Genomic DNA, 18,422 nt, shown 5'->3' on the forward strand with positions numbered 1-18,422 from the left:
GAGTTTAGTTGGATAAATAACTACATTTTGAACTGTCCTAATAATGAGAATGTATGAGGGAAATTGAGAACCTGTTTAGAGTACAGGCGGGGGTCGGGTGGGGAGGAGGGAGACTTGGGACATTGGTGATGGGAATGTTGCACTGGTGATGGGTGGTGTTAAGAAAAAAAAATATTGTTATTCAATAATGGAATACAATGTATATACAAAAAAAAGAGCAAGAACTGATTTAATCCAAGCTTTCCGCATGCAAAGTCCATGTTCGCCAGTCCTCTAGGCTATCTATTCAGACCCAAATATTCAAAAAACTATTTTTATGAAAATAACCTAAAAGGAAAAACAAATAGAAAACATATCTCCTGTCACCTGTTTCTTACTCCACAGGGGTGATTCTGTACCCTCCCTGTCTCCTTATATACTAGACATGTCTAACTCCACAGAGCCTTCTCAGTTGATAGATAACTCCCAATGTTATTTTGCTTGAACTCGTTTTCTTGAGAGAAACTTAGAAACTAAGGCTAGCTCTCACAATTCACACACACAAAAAAAAAGAAATAAAAAAAAGAATAATTCATCTGAATATGTGATTGTGATGAAATATTATCATTATGAGAAGATACATATTTTATAACCAAAATAAGTATGAGGATAAAATAAAATTAAAAAAAAATTAAATCATGTAGTGGGGCCGGGAATGTGACTAAGTGGTCAAGTGTATGTCTTGCATGTAGGAGACCTGGGCTCAATCTTCACACTTTCAAAATACAAGTGAATCATCTATCAATCTTGAGGGACAGGAGTGATAGTATAGGGGGAAGGGCACCTGCCTTGCATCAGTGGAATTGAGTTGGAGTCCCTCCAGGATTCTGAGCCTTCCAGGAATGATCCCTGAGTAAAGAGTCAGGAGTAAGACCCAAGCATAGTTAGGTTTACACCAAGAAACAAGCCAATAGACCCCCCAAAACAAAAGACGCCAAGTAATTTGATAGAGTTGCCACACAGGAGATATGAGAGATACGGCTATGGGACTGGAGCAACAATACAGTGGGTAGAGTACTTGGTTTGCATGTGGCTGACTCGAGTTCAAATCCCAGCAGCCCCAGCATCAGGTCTCCTGAGCACTACTCAGAGTAATTCCTTTTGGTTTTTTGTTTGTTTGTTTGTTTTGGGGGGGTCATACCCGGCCGCACTCAGGGGTTACTCCTGGCTCTATGCTCAGAAATCACTCCTGGCAGGCTCAGGGGACCATATGGGATGTCGGGATTCAAACTACCATCCTTCTGCAGTAAGGCAAATGCACTGCCTCCATGCTATCTCTCTGGCCCCGCCCCCCACCCAGAGTAATTCCTGAGCGCAGAGCCAGGAGTTGTCCCTGAGCATTGCAAGGTGTCACCCCCAAATATTAGTGTGGGTTTCATTCTAAAACATAAAATACTATTTGGAGTTTTATTTTTATTAGTATGCAAACTATAACAATGCACTTTATGTTTTTAGAGAAATATGCATACGACACACTAAAAAGGAGTTTCAGAGTACATTAGGGAAATATTTCCTTTCCATTTTGTATGAAAGAAAAAGGAAGAAAAAAAGCTCTAAATATCCAAAATACAGACATATTAAAGAAAACAATTCTATAAGAAATTATCAACAAATGGTACTAGAAAAACTTCAATAGTCTCAAGGAAAAGAAACTGTGAGCTGGAGAGATAAAACAATGGGTAGGTTATTAGCCATAACTTAAAACTTAATACTTTAAACTTAACTTAATACTTTAAACGTGTAATTTCTAATTCTTTTTTGTTTGTCTGTCTGTTTTTGGGCCATACCCAGTGATGCTCAGGGGCTACTCCTGACTGTGCGCTCAGAAATCGCTCTGGGGGGATGCCGGGGGATCAAACTGCGGTCCGTCCTAGGGTAGTGCGTGCAAGGCACTTACAGCTTGTTCCACTGCTCCGGCCCCTCTAATTCATTTTTATTGATGATTATTCTCAATGTATTTGCCACTACCTTTACAATAAATTCTTTGGGATCATCACTATTTAAAAAAAAAAACATAGTGGGTAGGGCACTTTCCTTGCATATGTGGCTGCCTTGGGTTTGAACTCTAGCATCTCATATGGTCCCCTAAGCACCACTAGGAGAAATTCCTGAGCATAAAGTCAGGAGTTGCTCCTGAGTATCACCAGATATGACCCAAAGCCCAAAGCTCCTCCTCCTGAAGAGGACAATTGAGAGGGTGAGGGGGAAACTGGGGACATTGGTGGCAGGAAAAGCGTATGGTGAAGGTTGCTGTACTTTGCATGACTGTAACTCAATCATGAAAACTATCTGTAGGGGCCCGGAGAGATAGCACAGCGGTGTTTGCCTTGCAAGCAGCCGATCCAGGACCTAAGGTGGTTGGTTCGAATCCCGGTGTCCCATATGGTCCCCTGCGCCTGCCAGGAGCTATTTCTGAGCAGACAGCCAGGAGTAACCCCTGAGCACTGCCGGGTGTGACCCAAAAACCGAAAACCAAAAACCAAAAAACAAAACAAAACAAAACAAAACTATCTGTAGGAAAAAAAAACCCTATAATATACATAACCTTGTAACCATGGTGTTTAAATAAAAAATAAACTGCAATATTTTCTTTTTTTATTTTTGCAATATTTTCTAACCTACAGGGATAATTCAAAATGCTGAGTGCATGATTTGCATTTAGGAGGCCCAGGCTTGATCCGAGGTACCATATGTTACCCTGCTGAAAGTAATCTCTGTGCTCCTGACCACCACAAAATATGTCCAACTGTCATCCCTTCAAAAATAGGAAGAAAAATGGATGCAAGATCTTACTATAAGACCCTATACCATAAATTATGTAGAAGGCAACAGAAATGAAATGTTTCTTGGCATTAATTGTAGAAATATCTTTCAGGCCCCAATCCCAATAGCAAGGGAAATTAAAGATAGATAACTGTAACTACATTAAACTGATAAACCCCTGTACAACAAAAATATAAAAATAACTAAAAAAACAGTGTAGGGAATTTGAACAAATATTATATAAATTTATATAATATTTATATAATATATAAAATTATATAAATTTGAACAAACATTATATACCCAATATAAGGTTAATAATCAAGGTTTCTTTCTTCTTTTTTTTTGGTGGGGGGGTCACCCGGCAGCACTCGGGAGCTACTCCTGGCCCTCTGCTCAGAAATCGCTCCTGGCAGGCTCGGGGGACCATATGGGATGCCGGGATTCGAATCAATGACCTTCTGCATGAAAGGCAAACGCCTTACTTCCATGCTATCTCTCCGGCCCCAATAATCAAGGTTTCTTTTTTTGTTTGTTTGTTTTTTGGGCCACACCCGGCGGTGCTCAGGGGTTACTCCTGGCTGTCTGCTCAGAAATAGCTCCTGGCAGGCACGGGGGACCATATGGGACACCGGGATTCGAACCAACCACCTTTGGTCCTGGATTGGCTGCTTGCAAGGCAAACGCCGCTGTGCTATCTCTCCAGGCCCAATAATCAAGGTTTCTAAAGGACTTATAAATTGTTTATCAAAGAAAAGCAAAATAAAACACACACATCTGTGGGAACAGTTTACATCAAAAGCAGTAAGTGCTAGCAAGGATAGGGTCAAAAGAACCCTTGTGTACTGCTGGTGGGAACACTGGCACAACCATTTTAGAAAATACTCTGGAGCAGGGCCCGGAGAGATAGCACAGTGGTGTTTGCCTTGCAAGCAGCCGATCCAGGACCAAAGGTGGTTGGTTTGAATCCTGGTGTCCCATAGGGTCCCCCGTGCCTGCCAGGAGCTATTTCTGAGCAGACAGCCAGGAGTAACCCCTGAGCAATGCCGGGTGTGACCTAAAAACCAAAAAAAAAAAAAAAAAAAAAAAAAAAAAAGAAAATACTCTGGAGCTGCCTCAAGAAGCTGAAATCAGAGCTACCATATGATTCAGAAATTCCTCTCTGGAATTCTCCAAAGAACAGAAAACACACACACAAAAAACCCAGTGGATTAGAGTACATATTCTATCAGCTTTGCACACAGGAAATTTTGTGTTTTGTTTGAGGGCAAGAAGTAGCAATCCTCAGGAATTACTCTGGGCTCAAGAAGAACTCATGACATTGCTTGGGGGGACTATATGGAATGCCAGGGATCAAATTTGGGTCACTCACATGCAAGGCAAGTACCCTACCCTAAGCTGGTCCTACATAAGGGAGATTGATATTTTTAATTTAATTTTTTCTCTTTATTTAAGCACCATGGTTACATACATGATTATAGTTGGGTTTCAGTCATAAAAAGAACACCCCTCTTCACCAGCGCAACCTTCCCACCACCAATGCCCCCATCCCCCTCCTTCCCCACCCCCTGCTGTATTCAAGAGGCATTTCTACTTCTCTCACTCATTAACATTGTCAGGCTAGTTAGTGTAGTCATCTCTCTAACTAAACTCACCATTCTATGTAGTGAACTTCACATCAAAAGCTAGTCCTTTCAGCCCTCAGGGAGAATATTTGACTCCTGGCACCACACGGTCCCCTGAAAACAGAGCTGGCAGCAGTCCTGAGCACAATCAAGTGTGGCCCCAAAAAGCAACAACAAAAAAGGGGGAGCTAATTTGGGATGATTTCACCTATGTGCACAATATGAGGATATAACAAAAGAAGAAATTAGGGCCGGAGAGATAGCACAGTGGCGTTTGCCTTGCAAGCAGCCGATCCAGGACCAAAGGTGACTGGTTCGAATCCCAGTGTCCCATATGGTCCCCCGTGCCTGCCAGGAGCTATTTCTGAGCAGACAGCCAGGAGTAACCCCTGAGCACTGCCGGGTGTGGCCCAAAAACCAAAAAAAAAAAAAGAAGAAATTAGCATGACAACAACCAGACTAGTGGACAATAACAGAAGAGAGGGTATTAAAAAATTGTGGCAATGCAAACAGGTCTGTACAAGCAAAATAGGAGTATTCAAACCTCAGTGACCACCAGAGTTAACAGTGTGTGAGCTCTGTGGCCAGGTATGTGACCCGTGGTGAGCACCACACCAAGAATATGTATGAGTACCACAGCTGAAGAGTGCCACTCCTGGGATTAAGTGTGCAAGCACTATAGCGAAAGAGTATGGCGCTGATGAGGGTCATCATACTCCCAAGTGAGTACGGGAACCTTGGTCATCTTGACAGCAACAGTCACGGAAAGGAGGAAGTAAGGGACATTAAAATGACAGTAGGTTTTGTTAGAAAGAGGTACAAAAAGAGGGGCTGCAGTGATAGTACAGTGAATAAGGTGCTTGCTTTGCATGTGGCCAACTCGGGCTAATCCCTGGCACCCCATATGGTTCTCCATGCACTGCCAGGAGTGATTCTTTTTTTTTTTTTTTTTTTTTTTTTTTTGGTTTTTGGGCCAGACCCGGCGGTGCTCAGGGGTTACTCCTGGCTATCTGCTCAGAAATAACTCCTGGCAGGCACGGGGGACCATATGGGACACCGGGATTTGAACCAACCACCTTTGGTCCTGGATTGGCTGCTTGCAAGGCAAACACCGCTGTGCTATCTCTCCGGGCCCCAGGAGTGATTCTTCAGTGCAAAGCCAGGAGCAACCCCTAAATGCTGCCGGGTGGACCCCAAATAACAAAAAACCCTTAGTTATTGCTGCACAGAGTACATAAATAAAATTATTTTCAATTAATTACTAAGCATACTTAACCCTAGTTTATAAGGACAAGTATCTAGGGATTTCTTTTTATTTAAAGATGGTCTGTAAGTAGAATTTGTATTTTCCAACACTATAAATAATTGCGCTAACTCTTTAAAAGCTTACCATAAATTAATCAACTTCTAAGAATAAACTTGCTTCACCCTGTCACTTGCTACACAGAAAAACATATTTGATACTAAGTGGGTATTTTTGGATGCTGATGATTTCATTTGGATGCCTGCCACATAAAAGGACTCTCAAAAATAGCTTTGGATATGCTACCATTTATACAGCATAGATATTTAAGTATTAGAATTCAGGAAAATAGGGGCTGGAGAGATAGCATGGAGACAGGGCATTTGTCTTGCATGTAGAAGGACGATGGTTCAAATCCCGGCATCCCATATGGTCCCCCGAGCTTGCCAGGAGGAATTTCTGAGCGTAGAGCGAGGAGTAACCCCTGAGTGCTGCTGGGTGTGACCCAAAAACCAAATTAAATTAAATTAAATTAAAAAAATTCAGGAAAATAGTTATAGATGAGATGAATGCTGACTGAATATAGATGCAGAAAAAATTTTAGCATTCATAAAGTCAAATATATTATGAGGTTAGTCAGAACTTCAACAATAATATATAATAATAAAAATATATGTATTACTGGGACTGGAGTGATAGCACAGCTGGTATGGCATTTGTCTTGCATGAGGATGACCCAGGTTTCCATATGGTCCTCCAAGCCTGCCGGGGTAATTCTGAGCGCAGAGCTAGGAGTAACCATGAGTGCTGCTGGGTGTGGCCCCCAAAGCAAATATGCATACACGTATATGTATCTATTATTATTCAACTTACTAAAATAAAGTCTACTTAGTTCAAGCCTACTATTTGTCATTGATTCACACAAAAATAAACCAGATAGATCTAAAAACATAGTCTAAGACTGGTGAATGGCAAGCTTGCTTGAATGGTACCATATTATACTGAAGAAATACATACCTCTGACTGGGAAGCTTAACTGTTGTAAAGTTGATGCACTTATACAGTAACCAATTTGGGGCTCATAGGCGATGGTATCTAGACATTCATTCCAATCTTGCACATTAGTAACAGGACAATCCTGTAAATGGGTGACAAGATCTCCCACAAAAAGGCCTCTAGGTCCAATGGCAGGTGAGTCCTTGAGAAGAGGATAACGTCAGATACTGTTTGAAGATAAGCTATAGTTTTACTAAGCAAATAACAATAAATTAAGTGCATAATTTGAATGTTACAGAAGATAATGCAGCTTTGAGTCTAACACGCGATGCCTGAGGAAGTTAATAAAAACAAAACTCAAAAACCTAAGATTTTCCATTTTTCACAACTGAAAGAAAAACAAAACTATCAACTTGTTGACTGCTGAGATTAAAATGATAAAGTTTTCCTCCAATTGCTAATTAAGATGTTTCTGTGAAGGCAGGTATCAGAATGGCTTCACTTTCCCCTGCCTTTCTAGAAAAGATCATAAAACAAGTCCTTTCTTCACATAGTGCCAAATATGAAGGCCATAATGTCAGCATAATAAGTATTTGAGTCAGTTGCTCACAAGGTCATTTTCATCTTCCCAGTGTCTGAATGGAAAATTCGGTGCCATCCTTTTATGGTCCTCATTATCTAAAGAAGTGAACTACAGAGTAGAAGAAGAATATTATTTGGTGCCTAGGAAATGCACTGGTTCACTAGCTCGAACTCCACTTTTCTTACTTCTCAGGAGTAAAGATATTTGACTCAAAGCAGAGAAATAAAAATAAATGTTAAAGGTAAAGGGGCCAGAAGGATAGTACAACAGGATTGGTACTTGCCTTAAAGACAGGGGACCTCTCAAGGAAATAACTACACTAACAACTATAATGACAATCTTTTTATTTATTTATTTTTTAATAATAATTTTTTTTTTGGTTTATGGGCCACACCCGGTGACGCTCAGGGGTTACTCCCGGCTATGCACTCAGAAGTCGCTCCTGGCTTGGGGGACCATATGGGACACCGGGGGATCGAACCACGGTCCGTCCTAGGCTAGCGCAGGCAAGGCAGGCACCTTACCTCTAGCGCCACCGCCCGGCCCCAATAATAAATTTTTAATGTTTTTACTTTCCAATATTTGCTACATACAGTCTTGCCTGAAATTATAAACTTTAGGATTAGTGAGAAGTGGATTTTTCTCTTGAGTTTTGAGAAATCATTTAGAGCTTCATAAGAAATCATTTTTTCCTCCTTTATTGTATCTTAAGATTTCAAGTCTGAGAAAACTATGACAAGAGTTTTAAAAAGTGCATGAGTCAAAGTACAGTTTAAATACGAATAAACACATGTCCCATAACCCCAAAAATATCTAACACACAAATACAATTTCTTCTCTACAAGACAGCCTTTAGAGAACAGTGATTCTTACCTGAGAAGCATTCATTGGTGACGATGTAAGTATGATGAAGAGGTGCTACTACTAGCCAATGGGCAGAACCAGGGATCTGTTAAACATCCTATAATCTACAGGATGAATCCCACAACAAAGCATCCAGTCTGAATGTCAACAGTGCCAGCTTAAGATCCTATGTTTCAGAGTTTTTTACTTCACAAGCTGTACATCATTGTAATACAATGACAATCTTAATGAGTGAAAGAAGTAGAATGCCTGTCTCAAATACAGGCAAGGGTTGGGAAGGAGGGAGTGGGGACACTGGTGGTGGGAATATTGCAGTGGTGAAGGGGGGTGTTCTGTTTAAGACTGAAACCCAACTACAATCATGCTTGTAATCATGGTGCTTAAATAAAGATTTTATATACATATAAAGAATTTTGTAATTCAAAATATCTATTATAACATTTGTGAAACTGGTAAGTTGTTACCTGTTTGCAATTTTAATGCATTATTATAATTATGTCACTAAACTTTAAAAGTTTTTGAATGCTATTTTAAAAGGCCTAAGTAGCCATGATGTTAAAAAAAAAGACAGGGGACCTGGTTCAATCCCTGGCATCCCGTATGATCCCCCAAGCATCACCAGGAGTCACCCCTGAACATCATGGGGTGTGGCCACAAAACCAAAAAAAGTTAGATGAGACAAAATATAGGTGGGAAATACCTGCTCCTATATTCATAAGTACCAAACAAAATTTTCAGTATTTGAAACAATTTAACATGTTTCATGAAAATTTTGCTTGCTTTGAAAGCATTATAGAACTTCATCACAAAGTGAGCATTTTGTGTATCAGGAGAATTAGAATCAAAGTTTTGGCTTGAAAATGTAGTGTTTCTACTGCATGTAATACATTTGTAATTATAAGTACTAGAGAGCAAAATCTGATGAGAAAAAAAAGTATGCTACTGATCATCCACCATTTACCTCAGCAACTTCAGTGATAAGCACCCCAACTCCAGTGTAGTAAAATGGCAGGAGAATTACAGGGAGGAGAACAAGAGCTAAAATACCCAGGAGTGCAAGGACGAAATTATGCCAGATACCTGAAAATACAGGGGAAAAGGACAGGCACAATATTAATATTTGGCTTTCATAATGGCTTGCATTTTTTTTTGTTTTTGGGTCACACCCAGCAGCAGTCAGGGGTTACTCCTGGCTCTACGCTCAGAAATCGCTCCTGGCAGGCTCGGGGGACCCTGTGGGATGCCGGGATTCGAACCACTGTCCTTCTGCATCTAAAGCAAACGCCTTACCGCTGTGCTATCTTTCCGGCCCCATGGCTTGCATCTTGGTAAGTTAGCAAAGTAAATAAAAGACATTGAGATGGAGAAATGTTCAAACAGAAGATTTTCCTTCTCAATGACATCTAAAACAAGTAGACTGTTATCACATTAGGAATACTGAATGCTAATATGACTTAAAAATAATAGACTCTAAATCCTATTAAATATAGAGACAATAATGGAATATATTCTTACTATAACCTCTCATCAGTAAATATAAACTATCAATATAAATTTATTTTTGACCTTTGAAAAGCACATCAAAACTGTTCCACTAGAAGTTATGATAAAACAACATTCTTGCTGTGGTAGGGAAGTTTAACTGGCATTTGGCAAAAGAATGCTTTGTGAATTGGTCTGGGGGATAGTTCAAGGGCTGGCATTTATACTTTGCAAATGGAAGCCTTCGGTGGGTATGATAGTGGGAGGATACCACTACCTCTCTAAGCAGTGTGATTTTTAAGTGGGAAGGGAGAATTACCTTTCACATTACAGGATTTATCTTTCTTTCCTGGGTCCTAGACATCAAATGCCATTAGTGCTCACTAGACACTGAAACAAAGAAATATCCCACCACACATGTTCCAAACATCAAGGCTGATAACCAATATTCAATAACCATAAAAATATCGCCTAAAGAATTTTCTCAGACAGGACAGTAATGCTCAGGGGTTACTCCTGATTCTGCACTCAGGAATTATTCCCAATGGTGCTCAGGAACTATATGGGATACTGGGAATCGAACTCAGGTTGGCTGTGTGCAAGGCAAGTGCCCTGCTGTATTGCTATGGTCCCAATTTATCTTTTCTGTTAAAATTGGAATTCTTTGGTTTTTAATTTGTTTATATTATTTATAATATATAAACTCAAGAATTTGGTCCTTTGTAAGAGGCAGCATTACTTTTCCTCCAGTGCTTCTTTTGGAATGGTTAGTTTTGTATATGGAGACATTAGAATTTTGGTGAGTCAAATGCCTTCTTATAGTCAAGCTTTAGTCTAATTCAAGATTATTGAAGAGTCATCTATGGTTTTCAGTTATTGCTTTCATAACTCCACTTTAAAAACAAAATCAGAAAATGAAGTAAAAACAAATTCCAGGGCCAGAGAGATGGTTCAAAGAGCAGAAGAGAATACTTTGCATGCGGGAGGCCAGGTTCAGTCTCAAGCACCATATGGCTCCCGAAGTACTGCCATGTGTGACCCTCCACACCAACAAATAAATAAATCTATGGGTATAGAGGACTTAATGGCTAAAAGTATCTACCTGTTTTGCAACTTACCTTGATCCCTGATGCCCTATGCATTTTATTTTATTTTTTGTTTTTGGGCCACACCCATTTGACGCTCAGGGGTTACTCCTGGCTATGTGCTCAGAAATCGCTCCTGGCTTGGGAGGACCATATGGGACACCGGTGGATCGAACCACGGTCCATCCTACGCTAGCGCTTGCAAGGCAGACACCTTACCTCTAGCACCACCTTCCCGGCCCCTGCCCTATGCATTTTAGTCCTAGTGCGGTTCCAGCAACTCTGTGGTCTAGTAGCCCTGTTGTTGCAGTGGTGATATCTGGTGCACAACTCAGTGTGACTGACCAAAACTAAGCATGGAAAACTCTCGATGAGCATGTGTGAGTACTAGTGACCTCCAGCAAGTACTACATCGAGACTATGTATGAGCACTGCAACTAAAAGAGTGTGAGCCCTGGTGAGCCTGAGTGCAAACACTGTGACAAAAGTGAGCAGCTCTACTTGTCATTAGGTTGGATGTGGGAACACTACAAACTGATGTGACACCTGCCAAACACCACAACCAAGTGTGGGCAGCCCCTAGCCATCGTAACAGCAACAAAGGAAAAACATATAAAATTAAAACAGAAAATGACCACCCACCAGAATTTTGTTAAACTTGTTTAGAAATGCAGCTATACATAAAACCCCAACCCTGTACACTACAGTTGATAGTTCTAAGGCATTTCACAAAGTAACCCACCCCTATTGATTAGATTTGTCACCTTTGTGCAAAACTCAGCTCCACACAACTATGGCTTTTTTTCTTCCAGGAACGATCAGGGCGAGCAGATAGCAGCACTGATGCCTTGACTCTCTGGGCAGCTCCTTATCTACTGTCTTGAAGGTAACTGGTCTGCTATAGCTCATCCCTCGATTTCAGATTGCACTGATGGTTAAGTTGCAACGAGAATGAAAAAACTTACACTTCATTTGTTTAAGCAGCAACCTATTCACTGATGGTGTTTATGAGTGAACATATGGAACCTGCTACAGCTCTGGCTTTCTCTGAAGCAGATTTTTTTCCCAGAGCACAACTGCATTATGGTCTAGATAATATTTGTTACAGAGCCCCAGCTTCTGCACTGTAGAATATTTAGTATTATCCTGGGCCTCTAATTATCAGTAATATTCTCCCCATTTTCTCTATTTTCTAGCTATGATATTTTTTAATTATATTTATTTAAAGACCATGATTACAAATATAATTGTAGTTGTATGATTACAGTCATGTAAAGAACACCCCCCTTCACCAGTGCAGGATTCCAACCACCAATATCCCAGATTTACCTACTCCCCACCCCACCCACACCTGTACTCGAGATAGGCTTTCTTTTTCCCTCATTCATTCACATTGTTATGATAGTTTTCAGTGTAGTTATTTCTCTAACTGCACTTATCACTCTATGTGGTGAGCTTCATGTCATTAGCTGCACCTACATGGGAGGATGGGGGGAAGTAAGGGTTGGGACTGAGGCAGTAAAATATTAGAAATGAGCTTTGTAGGACAGTATCAAGGTCCCAATGCAATATGGATATTATGGATATATAGAATATATGCACACAATACTATCAATATAAAAACAAAGAGAAAAAATTTCCACTGACTGTCCCAACATAAACCAGTGCCAGAACAGGCTGTCCTCCTCCCAGAGTGCATTCCCATTAGTGTAGGGAGAGATAGGGGGAAAGCCTGTTGACCCCTATAGAGTCCACCTAGACCAGTGCCCAGGGAAAGACTGAAGTCCAGGGGAGAAAAACCCTATACCTGGCAAAAGCTGGTCTCCAGAATCAAAGAGGAAACCAGAAGCCAGATGTCTGCCCGCCCTCCTCCCCATGCAACTCCCCCCCTGGAATACAGAGGGAGGGGGAACCTGAGGACCACTAAGAGTCCACCTGAACACACTTGTGGCCATCTGAGCTGGCACCCAGGGAAGGCCTGGAGTCAGGGGAAAAAGACAAGGACGGCTGGGGGCCTGCCAAGCCTCCCAGCACTCCCCAGGTTAGGGAGAAAGGCTCTGGTATGGGTCCTCCCCAAACCCCATACCTGGCAAGAGCTGGTCTCCAGAATCAAGGAGAAAACTGGAAGCCAAATATCTGCTCCCCTCCTCCCCCTGCACCTCCCCCCTGGAGTACAGAGGGAGTGGGGAAGCCTGAGGACCACTAAGAGTCCACCTGAACACACTTGTGGCCATCTGAGCTGACACCCAGGGAAGGCCTGGAGTCAGGGGAAAAAGACAAGGATGGCTGGGAGCCTGCCAAGCCTCCCAGCACTCCCCAGGCTAGGGAGAAAGGCTCTGGTATGGGGCCTCCCCAAACCCCATACCTGGCAAGAGCTGGTCTCCAGAATCAAAGAGGAAACTGGAAGCCAGATATCTGCCCACCCTCCTCCCCGTGCACCTCCCCCCTGGAGTATGGAGGAGGGGGGAACCTGAGGACAAGGACGGCTAGACAAGTTACAGATTATTTTTTGCTCAGAACAGTTTTTATTTATTTTGCCTTTACATAACATTTGTATACAGACTACTAAATAGTCAATATATTCACAACCCAATCTAACTATTACTGTTATTGAAAGACAAAGGAATTACACTAAATAATAGCATTTGGCAATATTCTGGGCCAACACACTAAGAAAGATATAAACTGCCAGTGCTATTAAATCACATCTAGTATTCAACAGTATAAAATGCAATATAGTTAAAATATAGCTATGCAAAAATATAACATCAAGAACTGCAAAAAAATCGAGATAATCTTTAGTATACAACCAAACTTGAGATCAAAAACATAACTTTTTAACTCAAATACTAAAATGTATATAGTTGTTCATTCTTTGAACTATAAACAGAATAAAGTTATTCAACAAAATCTATATAAATAACCAATGACCAGTTTATGTATTTAGAATAAAACCAAAATTAAGATGATAAACAAGGCCTAAACAACTTTTTAGTCTGTGATACTTTTTAACTGGAAAATATTGTTATATAGATCTATTTGTACTCTTAAATATAGCCAATATAAAGATGATAAACAAGTTGGGATCATTTTTTTACACAATAAGAAAATACTATAGCATGTATGTAAAAATCATTCTTTTGAAAAAATTTTAAAAAGGTGGTAAAAAAATCTGGTACCACTTTTTTTGGTATCACTTTTTAAACTATAAACTATATTAAACAAATAAACAACTGTTTATTCTTTAGAATAAAATAAGTAAAACCTATGTAATTTTAAGAAATACTCCTTTGTGTATATAATTGTCCAGTTTAAAATGGAATGAAATCACTTCACGTATAAACTGTTCGATTTTTAGAAAACAACCAAAGATGGTAAATAAAACGTAACTTTCTTATAAAAAACACTTCTTTTAACTTTCTTTAACCAGAAAACACTTTATATGTAAGAACTGTTCATTATTTAAGAGTAAAAATAAAAAAAAGTAAAAATAAGGTGAACCTGTAATAACTGTTCACTTTTTAGAGTAAAATTAAGATGTTAATATGGTTATGCAAAAAATGTTTACTCTTTATATAAAATTAAGAGGGTAATAATGTAATTTGTAAAGTGGCACTCTATTTTTTAGAAGTTAGAAAACTATTGAAAAATAGAGGGGCCAGAGCAGTGGCACAAGTGGTAAGGTGTCTGCCATGCACATGCTAGACCAGGACGGACCACGGTTGAACACCCGGCATCCCATATGGTCCCCTAAGCCAAGAGCAATTTTTCTGTACACAGCCAGGAGTACCCTGAGTGTCACTGGGTGTGACCCCAAAACCAAAAAACAAAAAAAGAGAGAAAAATAGAGGAGAAAGAACTGGGCTGTAGCAAAAAGTACATAGGGTATGACTGTCTTAGATATGGCAAAGCTGGGTTTACTCCCCCGCATCCAATACAGTCCCTTATGCAGTGCCAGGAGTAATTCCTGAGTAACCCCTGGGCATCACTCGATATGGCCTTAAAACAAAACAAAACAAAAGAAAGGAGATTAGACTAAATTTGAGGCATTAACCCTTAAAAACAAAATTAAGACAGAAAACAAAACCTATATAAACTATTGCAAAATAAAACATGAAGTATGTATATAACATATATGTACTCATTTCTTATTATACAGTCAACATTGTTGGTAGGAATGTTGAACTGGTGAAGGGGTGTGTATATTTTATGGCTGACACCCAATTATGTACATGTTTACAACCATGGTGCTTATTTTAAAAAGATGATAAAAACCTACATGACTTTTTGACCCATAAAATACTTCAGATATGTAGAAAGTATTCCTTTTTTAGAATACAATAGATAACAAACTAGATCTATATAAATTTAAACCAGATAATACTTCATGTAAGTGCATAATTGTTGACAGTAAGAATACAATCAAAATTTAGATAGGTTCATAAAACTACACAAACTTTTTTGAATGGAAAATAAAGCATATTATTAACTACTTTGAAGAAAATCTACTAAAACCAATCTCCAGAAAAACCACAGAATTATTAAACATAGTCCTAAAATTATAAACATACACTTGGAAAATACAAATAAAAAATATAAGCAATAGCTAAAATGTCATATTTAAGAGAGAAGAAAAAGTCCCATTTTAAAGCACATCTATGTAATGAATGGTCCTTTGCCGTGAGGTATGTGAGTCTCTTAAAATAAGGCATCGTGTTTTCAAGCAGCATTACAAAACACAATGCAACTTGGCAATGTTATCTTATATATTTTTACATTTAGAGTTTGCTTTTACTATTTTACTGCAAAATATGAACTTTAAATTATGTGGAGTCACTTAGAAAATTCTTTCCTAAAAAGTATAAACAATAGACATTTTCAAATCCCCTTTATGAAAATAAACACCAGCTTGAGAGAGATCTTTGCTTTTAATAGTTATGTTTTTTCTTGAAATGTGTTGCGAGGTGAGTCTTCAACATTTAGAGTTTGCTTTTACTACTTTACTGCAAAATATGAACTTTAAATTATGTGGAATCACTTAGAAAATTCTTTCCTAAAATCTATAAACAACAGACATTTTCAAATCCCCTTTATGAAAATAAACACCAGCTTGAGAGATCTTTGCTTTTAATAGTTATGTTTTTTCTTGAAATGTGTTGCAAGGTGAGTTTCAACATTTAGAGTTTTCTTTTACTACTTTACTGCAAAATATGAACTTTAAATTATGTGGAATCACTTAGAAAATTCTTTCCTAAAAACTATAAACAATAGACATTTTCAAATCCCCTTTTTGAAAATAAACACTAACTTGAGAGAGATCTTTGCTTTTAATAGTTATGTTTTTTCTTGAAATGTGTTGCGAGGTGAGTCTTCAACATTTAGAGTTTGCTTTTACTACTTTACTGCAAAATATGAACTTTAAATTATGTGGAGTCACTTAGAAAATTCTTTCCTAAAATCTATAAACAATAGACATTTTCAAATCCCCTTTATGAAAATCAACACCAGCTTGAGAGATCTTTGCTTTTAATAGTTATGTTTTTTCTTGAAATGTGTTGCAAGGTGAGTTTCAACATTTAGAGTTTGCTTTTACTACTTTACTGCAAAATATGAACTTTAAATTATGTGGAATCACTTAGAAAATTCTTTCCTAAAAACTATAAACAATAGACATTTTCAAATCCCCTTTTTGAAAATAAACACTAACTTGAGAGAGATCTTTGCTTTTAATAGTTATGTTTTTTCTTGAAATGTGTTGCGAGGTGAGTCTTCAACATTTAGAGTTTGCTTTTACTACTTTACTGCAAAATATGAACTTTAAATTATGTGGAATCACTTAGAAAATTCTTTCCTAAAAACTATAAACAATAGACATTTTCAAATCCCCTTTATGAAAATAAACACCAGCTTGAGAGAGATCTTTGCTTTTAATAGTTATGTTTTTTTCTTGAAATGTGTTACGAGGTGAGTCTTCAAATTGGCTGACTGAGTAAACATCCTGTTGCAATCATGAATAGGGCACACGAACGGCCGTTCTCCAGTATGGATTCGTTCATGAGTGCGCAAATTGAAGTCCAGAGAAAATCGTTTCTTGCAGTTTTTACACTGAAAGGGCTTCTCTCCAGTATGAACAAGGAGATGACGTTTTAGCTTGGAACGTTCACCAAATGCTTTGCCACATTCTGCACAGACATGGTTTTTCGGACCATGAATGTGAAAATGCTTTCTCATTGCAGATGTATCTCTAAACATCTTGTTACAGCCAGTATGAGGGCAAGGAACTTGTTTCTTAGGATCTTCTTGCTTTTTCACAGAGCTCGCTTGAAGAAACTCAATTAATTGATCCTGAATACTGAGATCCACGGCTGGGACTTTTTGGGAAGGTGGCGTCTTCCCTCTCAGATAATCAGCAGATTGATTCACTTCTTTCATCTGGAACATATTCTCGTGCTCTTTTTCATCATTTGAGGACCACATGGTGCCAGAAAACTCATCCTCCAGGGACTTAATTTGTACCTGTGCCTGCTCCATGGAGCTGCTGCTTTTCTGCATGGAGTCGGTGCACTGGCTGGGACTCTTCTGGTAATGCTTTCTGTTGAACTTACTGTGGGATGATGCCAGGGAGGTAGACAAGGAAGCTGTAGTCTGCTGGAAGCAGTCTTTGCTGTTTGAGGCAACCAACTGCCTGTTGAAGCTGCAGGAAGGCAGGCTCTCTACATCAGTGCTTTCTATCACTTCCTCCCTCTCGACCATGGTTATTTGGTTTTGGTCATCAGAGAAGTTGCTGCCGAGAAGCGGCTGCAGCATGATCAAAGGAGGACTGCTGTGGTCTTCGTACATCCAGCTGCTGCTTCTGTCTCCTTCGGACGCCTGGCTCATTTCCACAGGGAAGGATTCTGAACATTTCTCCTCCTGCACTAAAAAATCCTCTGGCACCTCCAGGCTTTCGGTGTAGAAGAAGATAGACTGGTCTTTGCCCCAGTCGGAGAAGTTGTCAGCCATGGCGGCAGGCTTGCTTGTAGTGGCTCCTCAAAGGTAGGTGGAGATGCCACAAGAAGCTAATAGGAAAGAAGTATGAGTTCTCAGGCGTTGCGTCCCAATGATTGGTGTCAACCCCAGCGACAACCGTGAGCCCAAGTTTGTATTCAAAAGACTACACCAAGGGCCCGGAGAGATAGCACAGCGGTGTTTGCCTCGCAAGCAGCCGATTCAGGACCAAAGGTGGTTGGTTCGAATCCCGGTGTCCCATAGGGTCCCCCGTGCCTGCTAGGAGCTATTTCTGAGCAGACAGCCAGGAGTAACCCCTGAGCACCGCCGGGTGTGACCCCCCCCCCCAAAAAAAAAGACTACACCAAGATAGATAAGGGCTGGAGTCCCAGCAACCAACTACTACAGGACCACACTGATAGATAATGGCCCAAGTCCCAGCAACCACAACAGGACTACACCGACAAAGGCCTAGTCCCAGCAACCATGACAGGACTACAGTACCGAGATAGATAATGGCCGGCATCCCAGCAACCAATCACGACAGGACAACAAATAACAGCCGAGTCTCAGCAACCATGTCAGGCAGCAAGTCCTGCGCCAAGACAGGCAACCCCTCCACGTACAAGCCCCACAGATAGGCAACTTCCAAGGAAGGACAAAGAAAAACCCTTTGGGAAATGCCTGTGTCCTGAACGGAGGCAGAGAGGAGAAGGGGGAGGGGTGCGATCCCAGTGAAAGTGGGACGCCAGAAA

The 18,422-nt window shown here is 40.0% G+C and overlaps 2 protein-coding genes across 2 annotated transcripts in view; both read right to left on the bottom strand.

The window, feature by feature from the left end:
- The window catches only part of MBTPS2 (membrane bound transcription factor peptidase, site 2), a 63,987-nt gene that overhangs the window by 13,569 nt on the left and 31,996 nt on the right, over window positions 1–18,422 (bottom strand). Inside the window, exons 6-7 of the mRNA XM_049766793.1 lie at window positions 9,075–9,193; window positions 6,688–6,868 (exon numbers count right to left, since the gene is read on the bottom strand). Of these exons, the coding sequence (XP_049622750.1) occupies window positions 6,688–6,868; window positions 9,075–9,193 (300 nt within the window). The remainder of the gene's footprint in view (window positions 1–6,687; window positions 6,869–9,074; window positions 9,194–18,422) is intronic.
- YY2 (YY2 transcription factor) lies at window positions 16,583–17,682 on the bottom strand. Its single transcript, XM_049767428.1, has one exon. The coding sequence runs from the start codon at window positions 17,680–17,682 to the stop codon at window positions 16,615–16,617; it is 1,068 nt and encodes a 355-aa protein (XP_049623385.1). The 3' UTR covers window positions 16,583–16,614.

Source organism: Suncus etruscus, chromosome X, assembly GCF_024139225.1.
Source record: "Suncus etruscus isolate mSunEtr1 chromosome X, mSunEtr1.pri.cur, whole genome shotgun sequence".
Lineage (NCBI taxonomy): Eukaryota > Metazoa > Chordata > Mammalia > Eulipotyphla > Soricidae > Suncus > Suncus etruscus.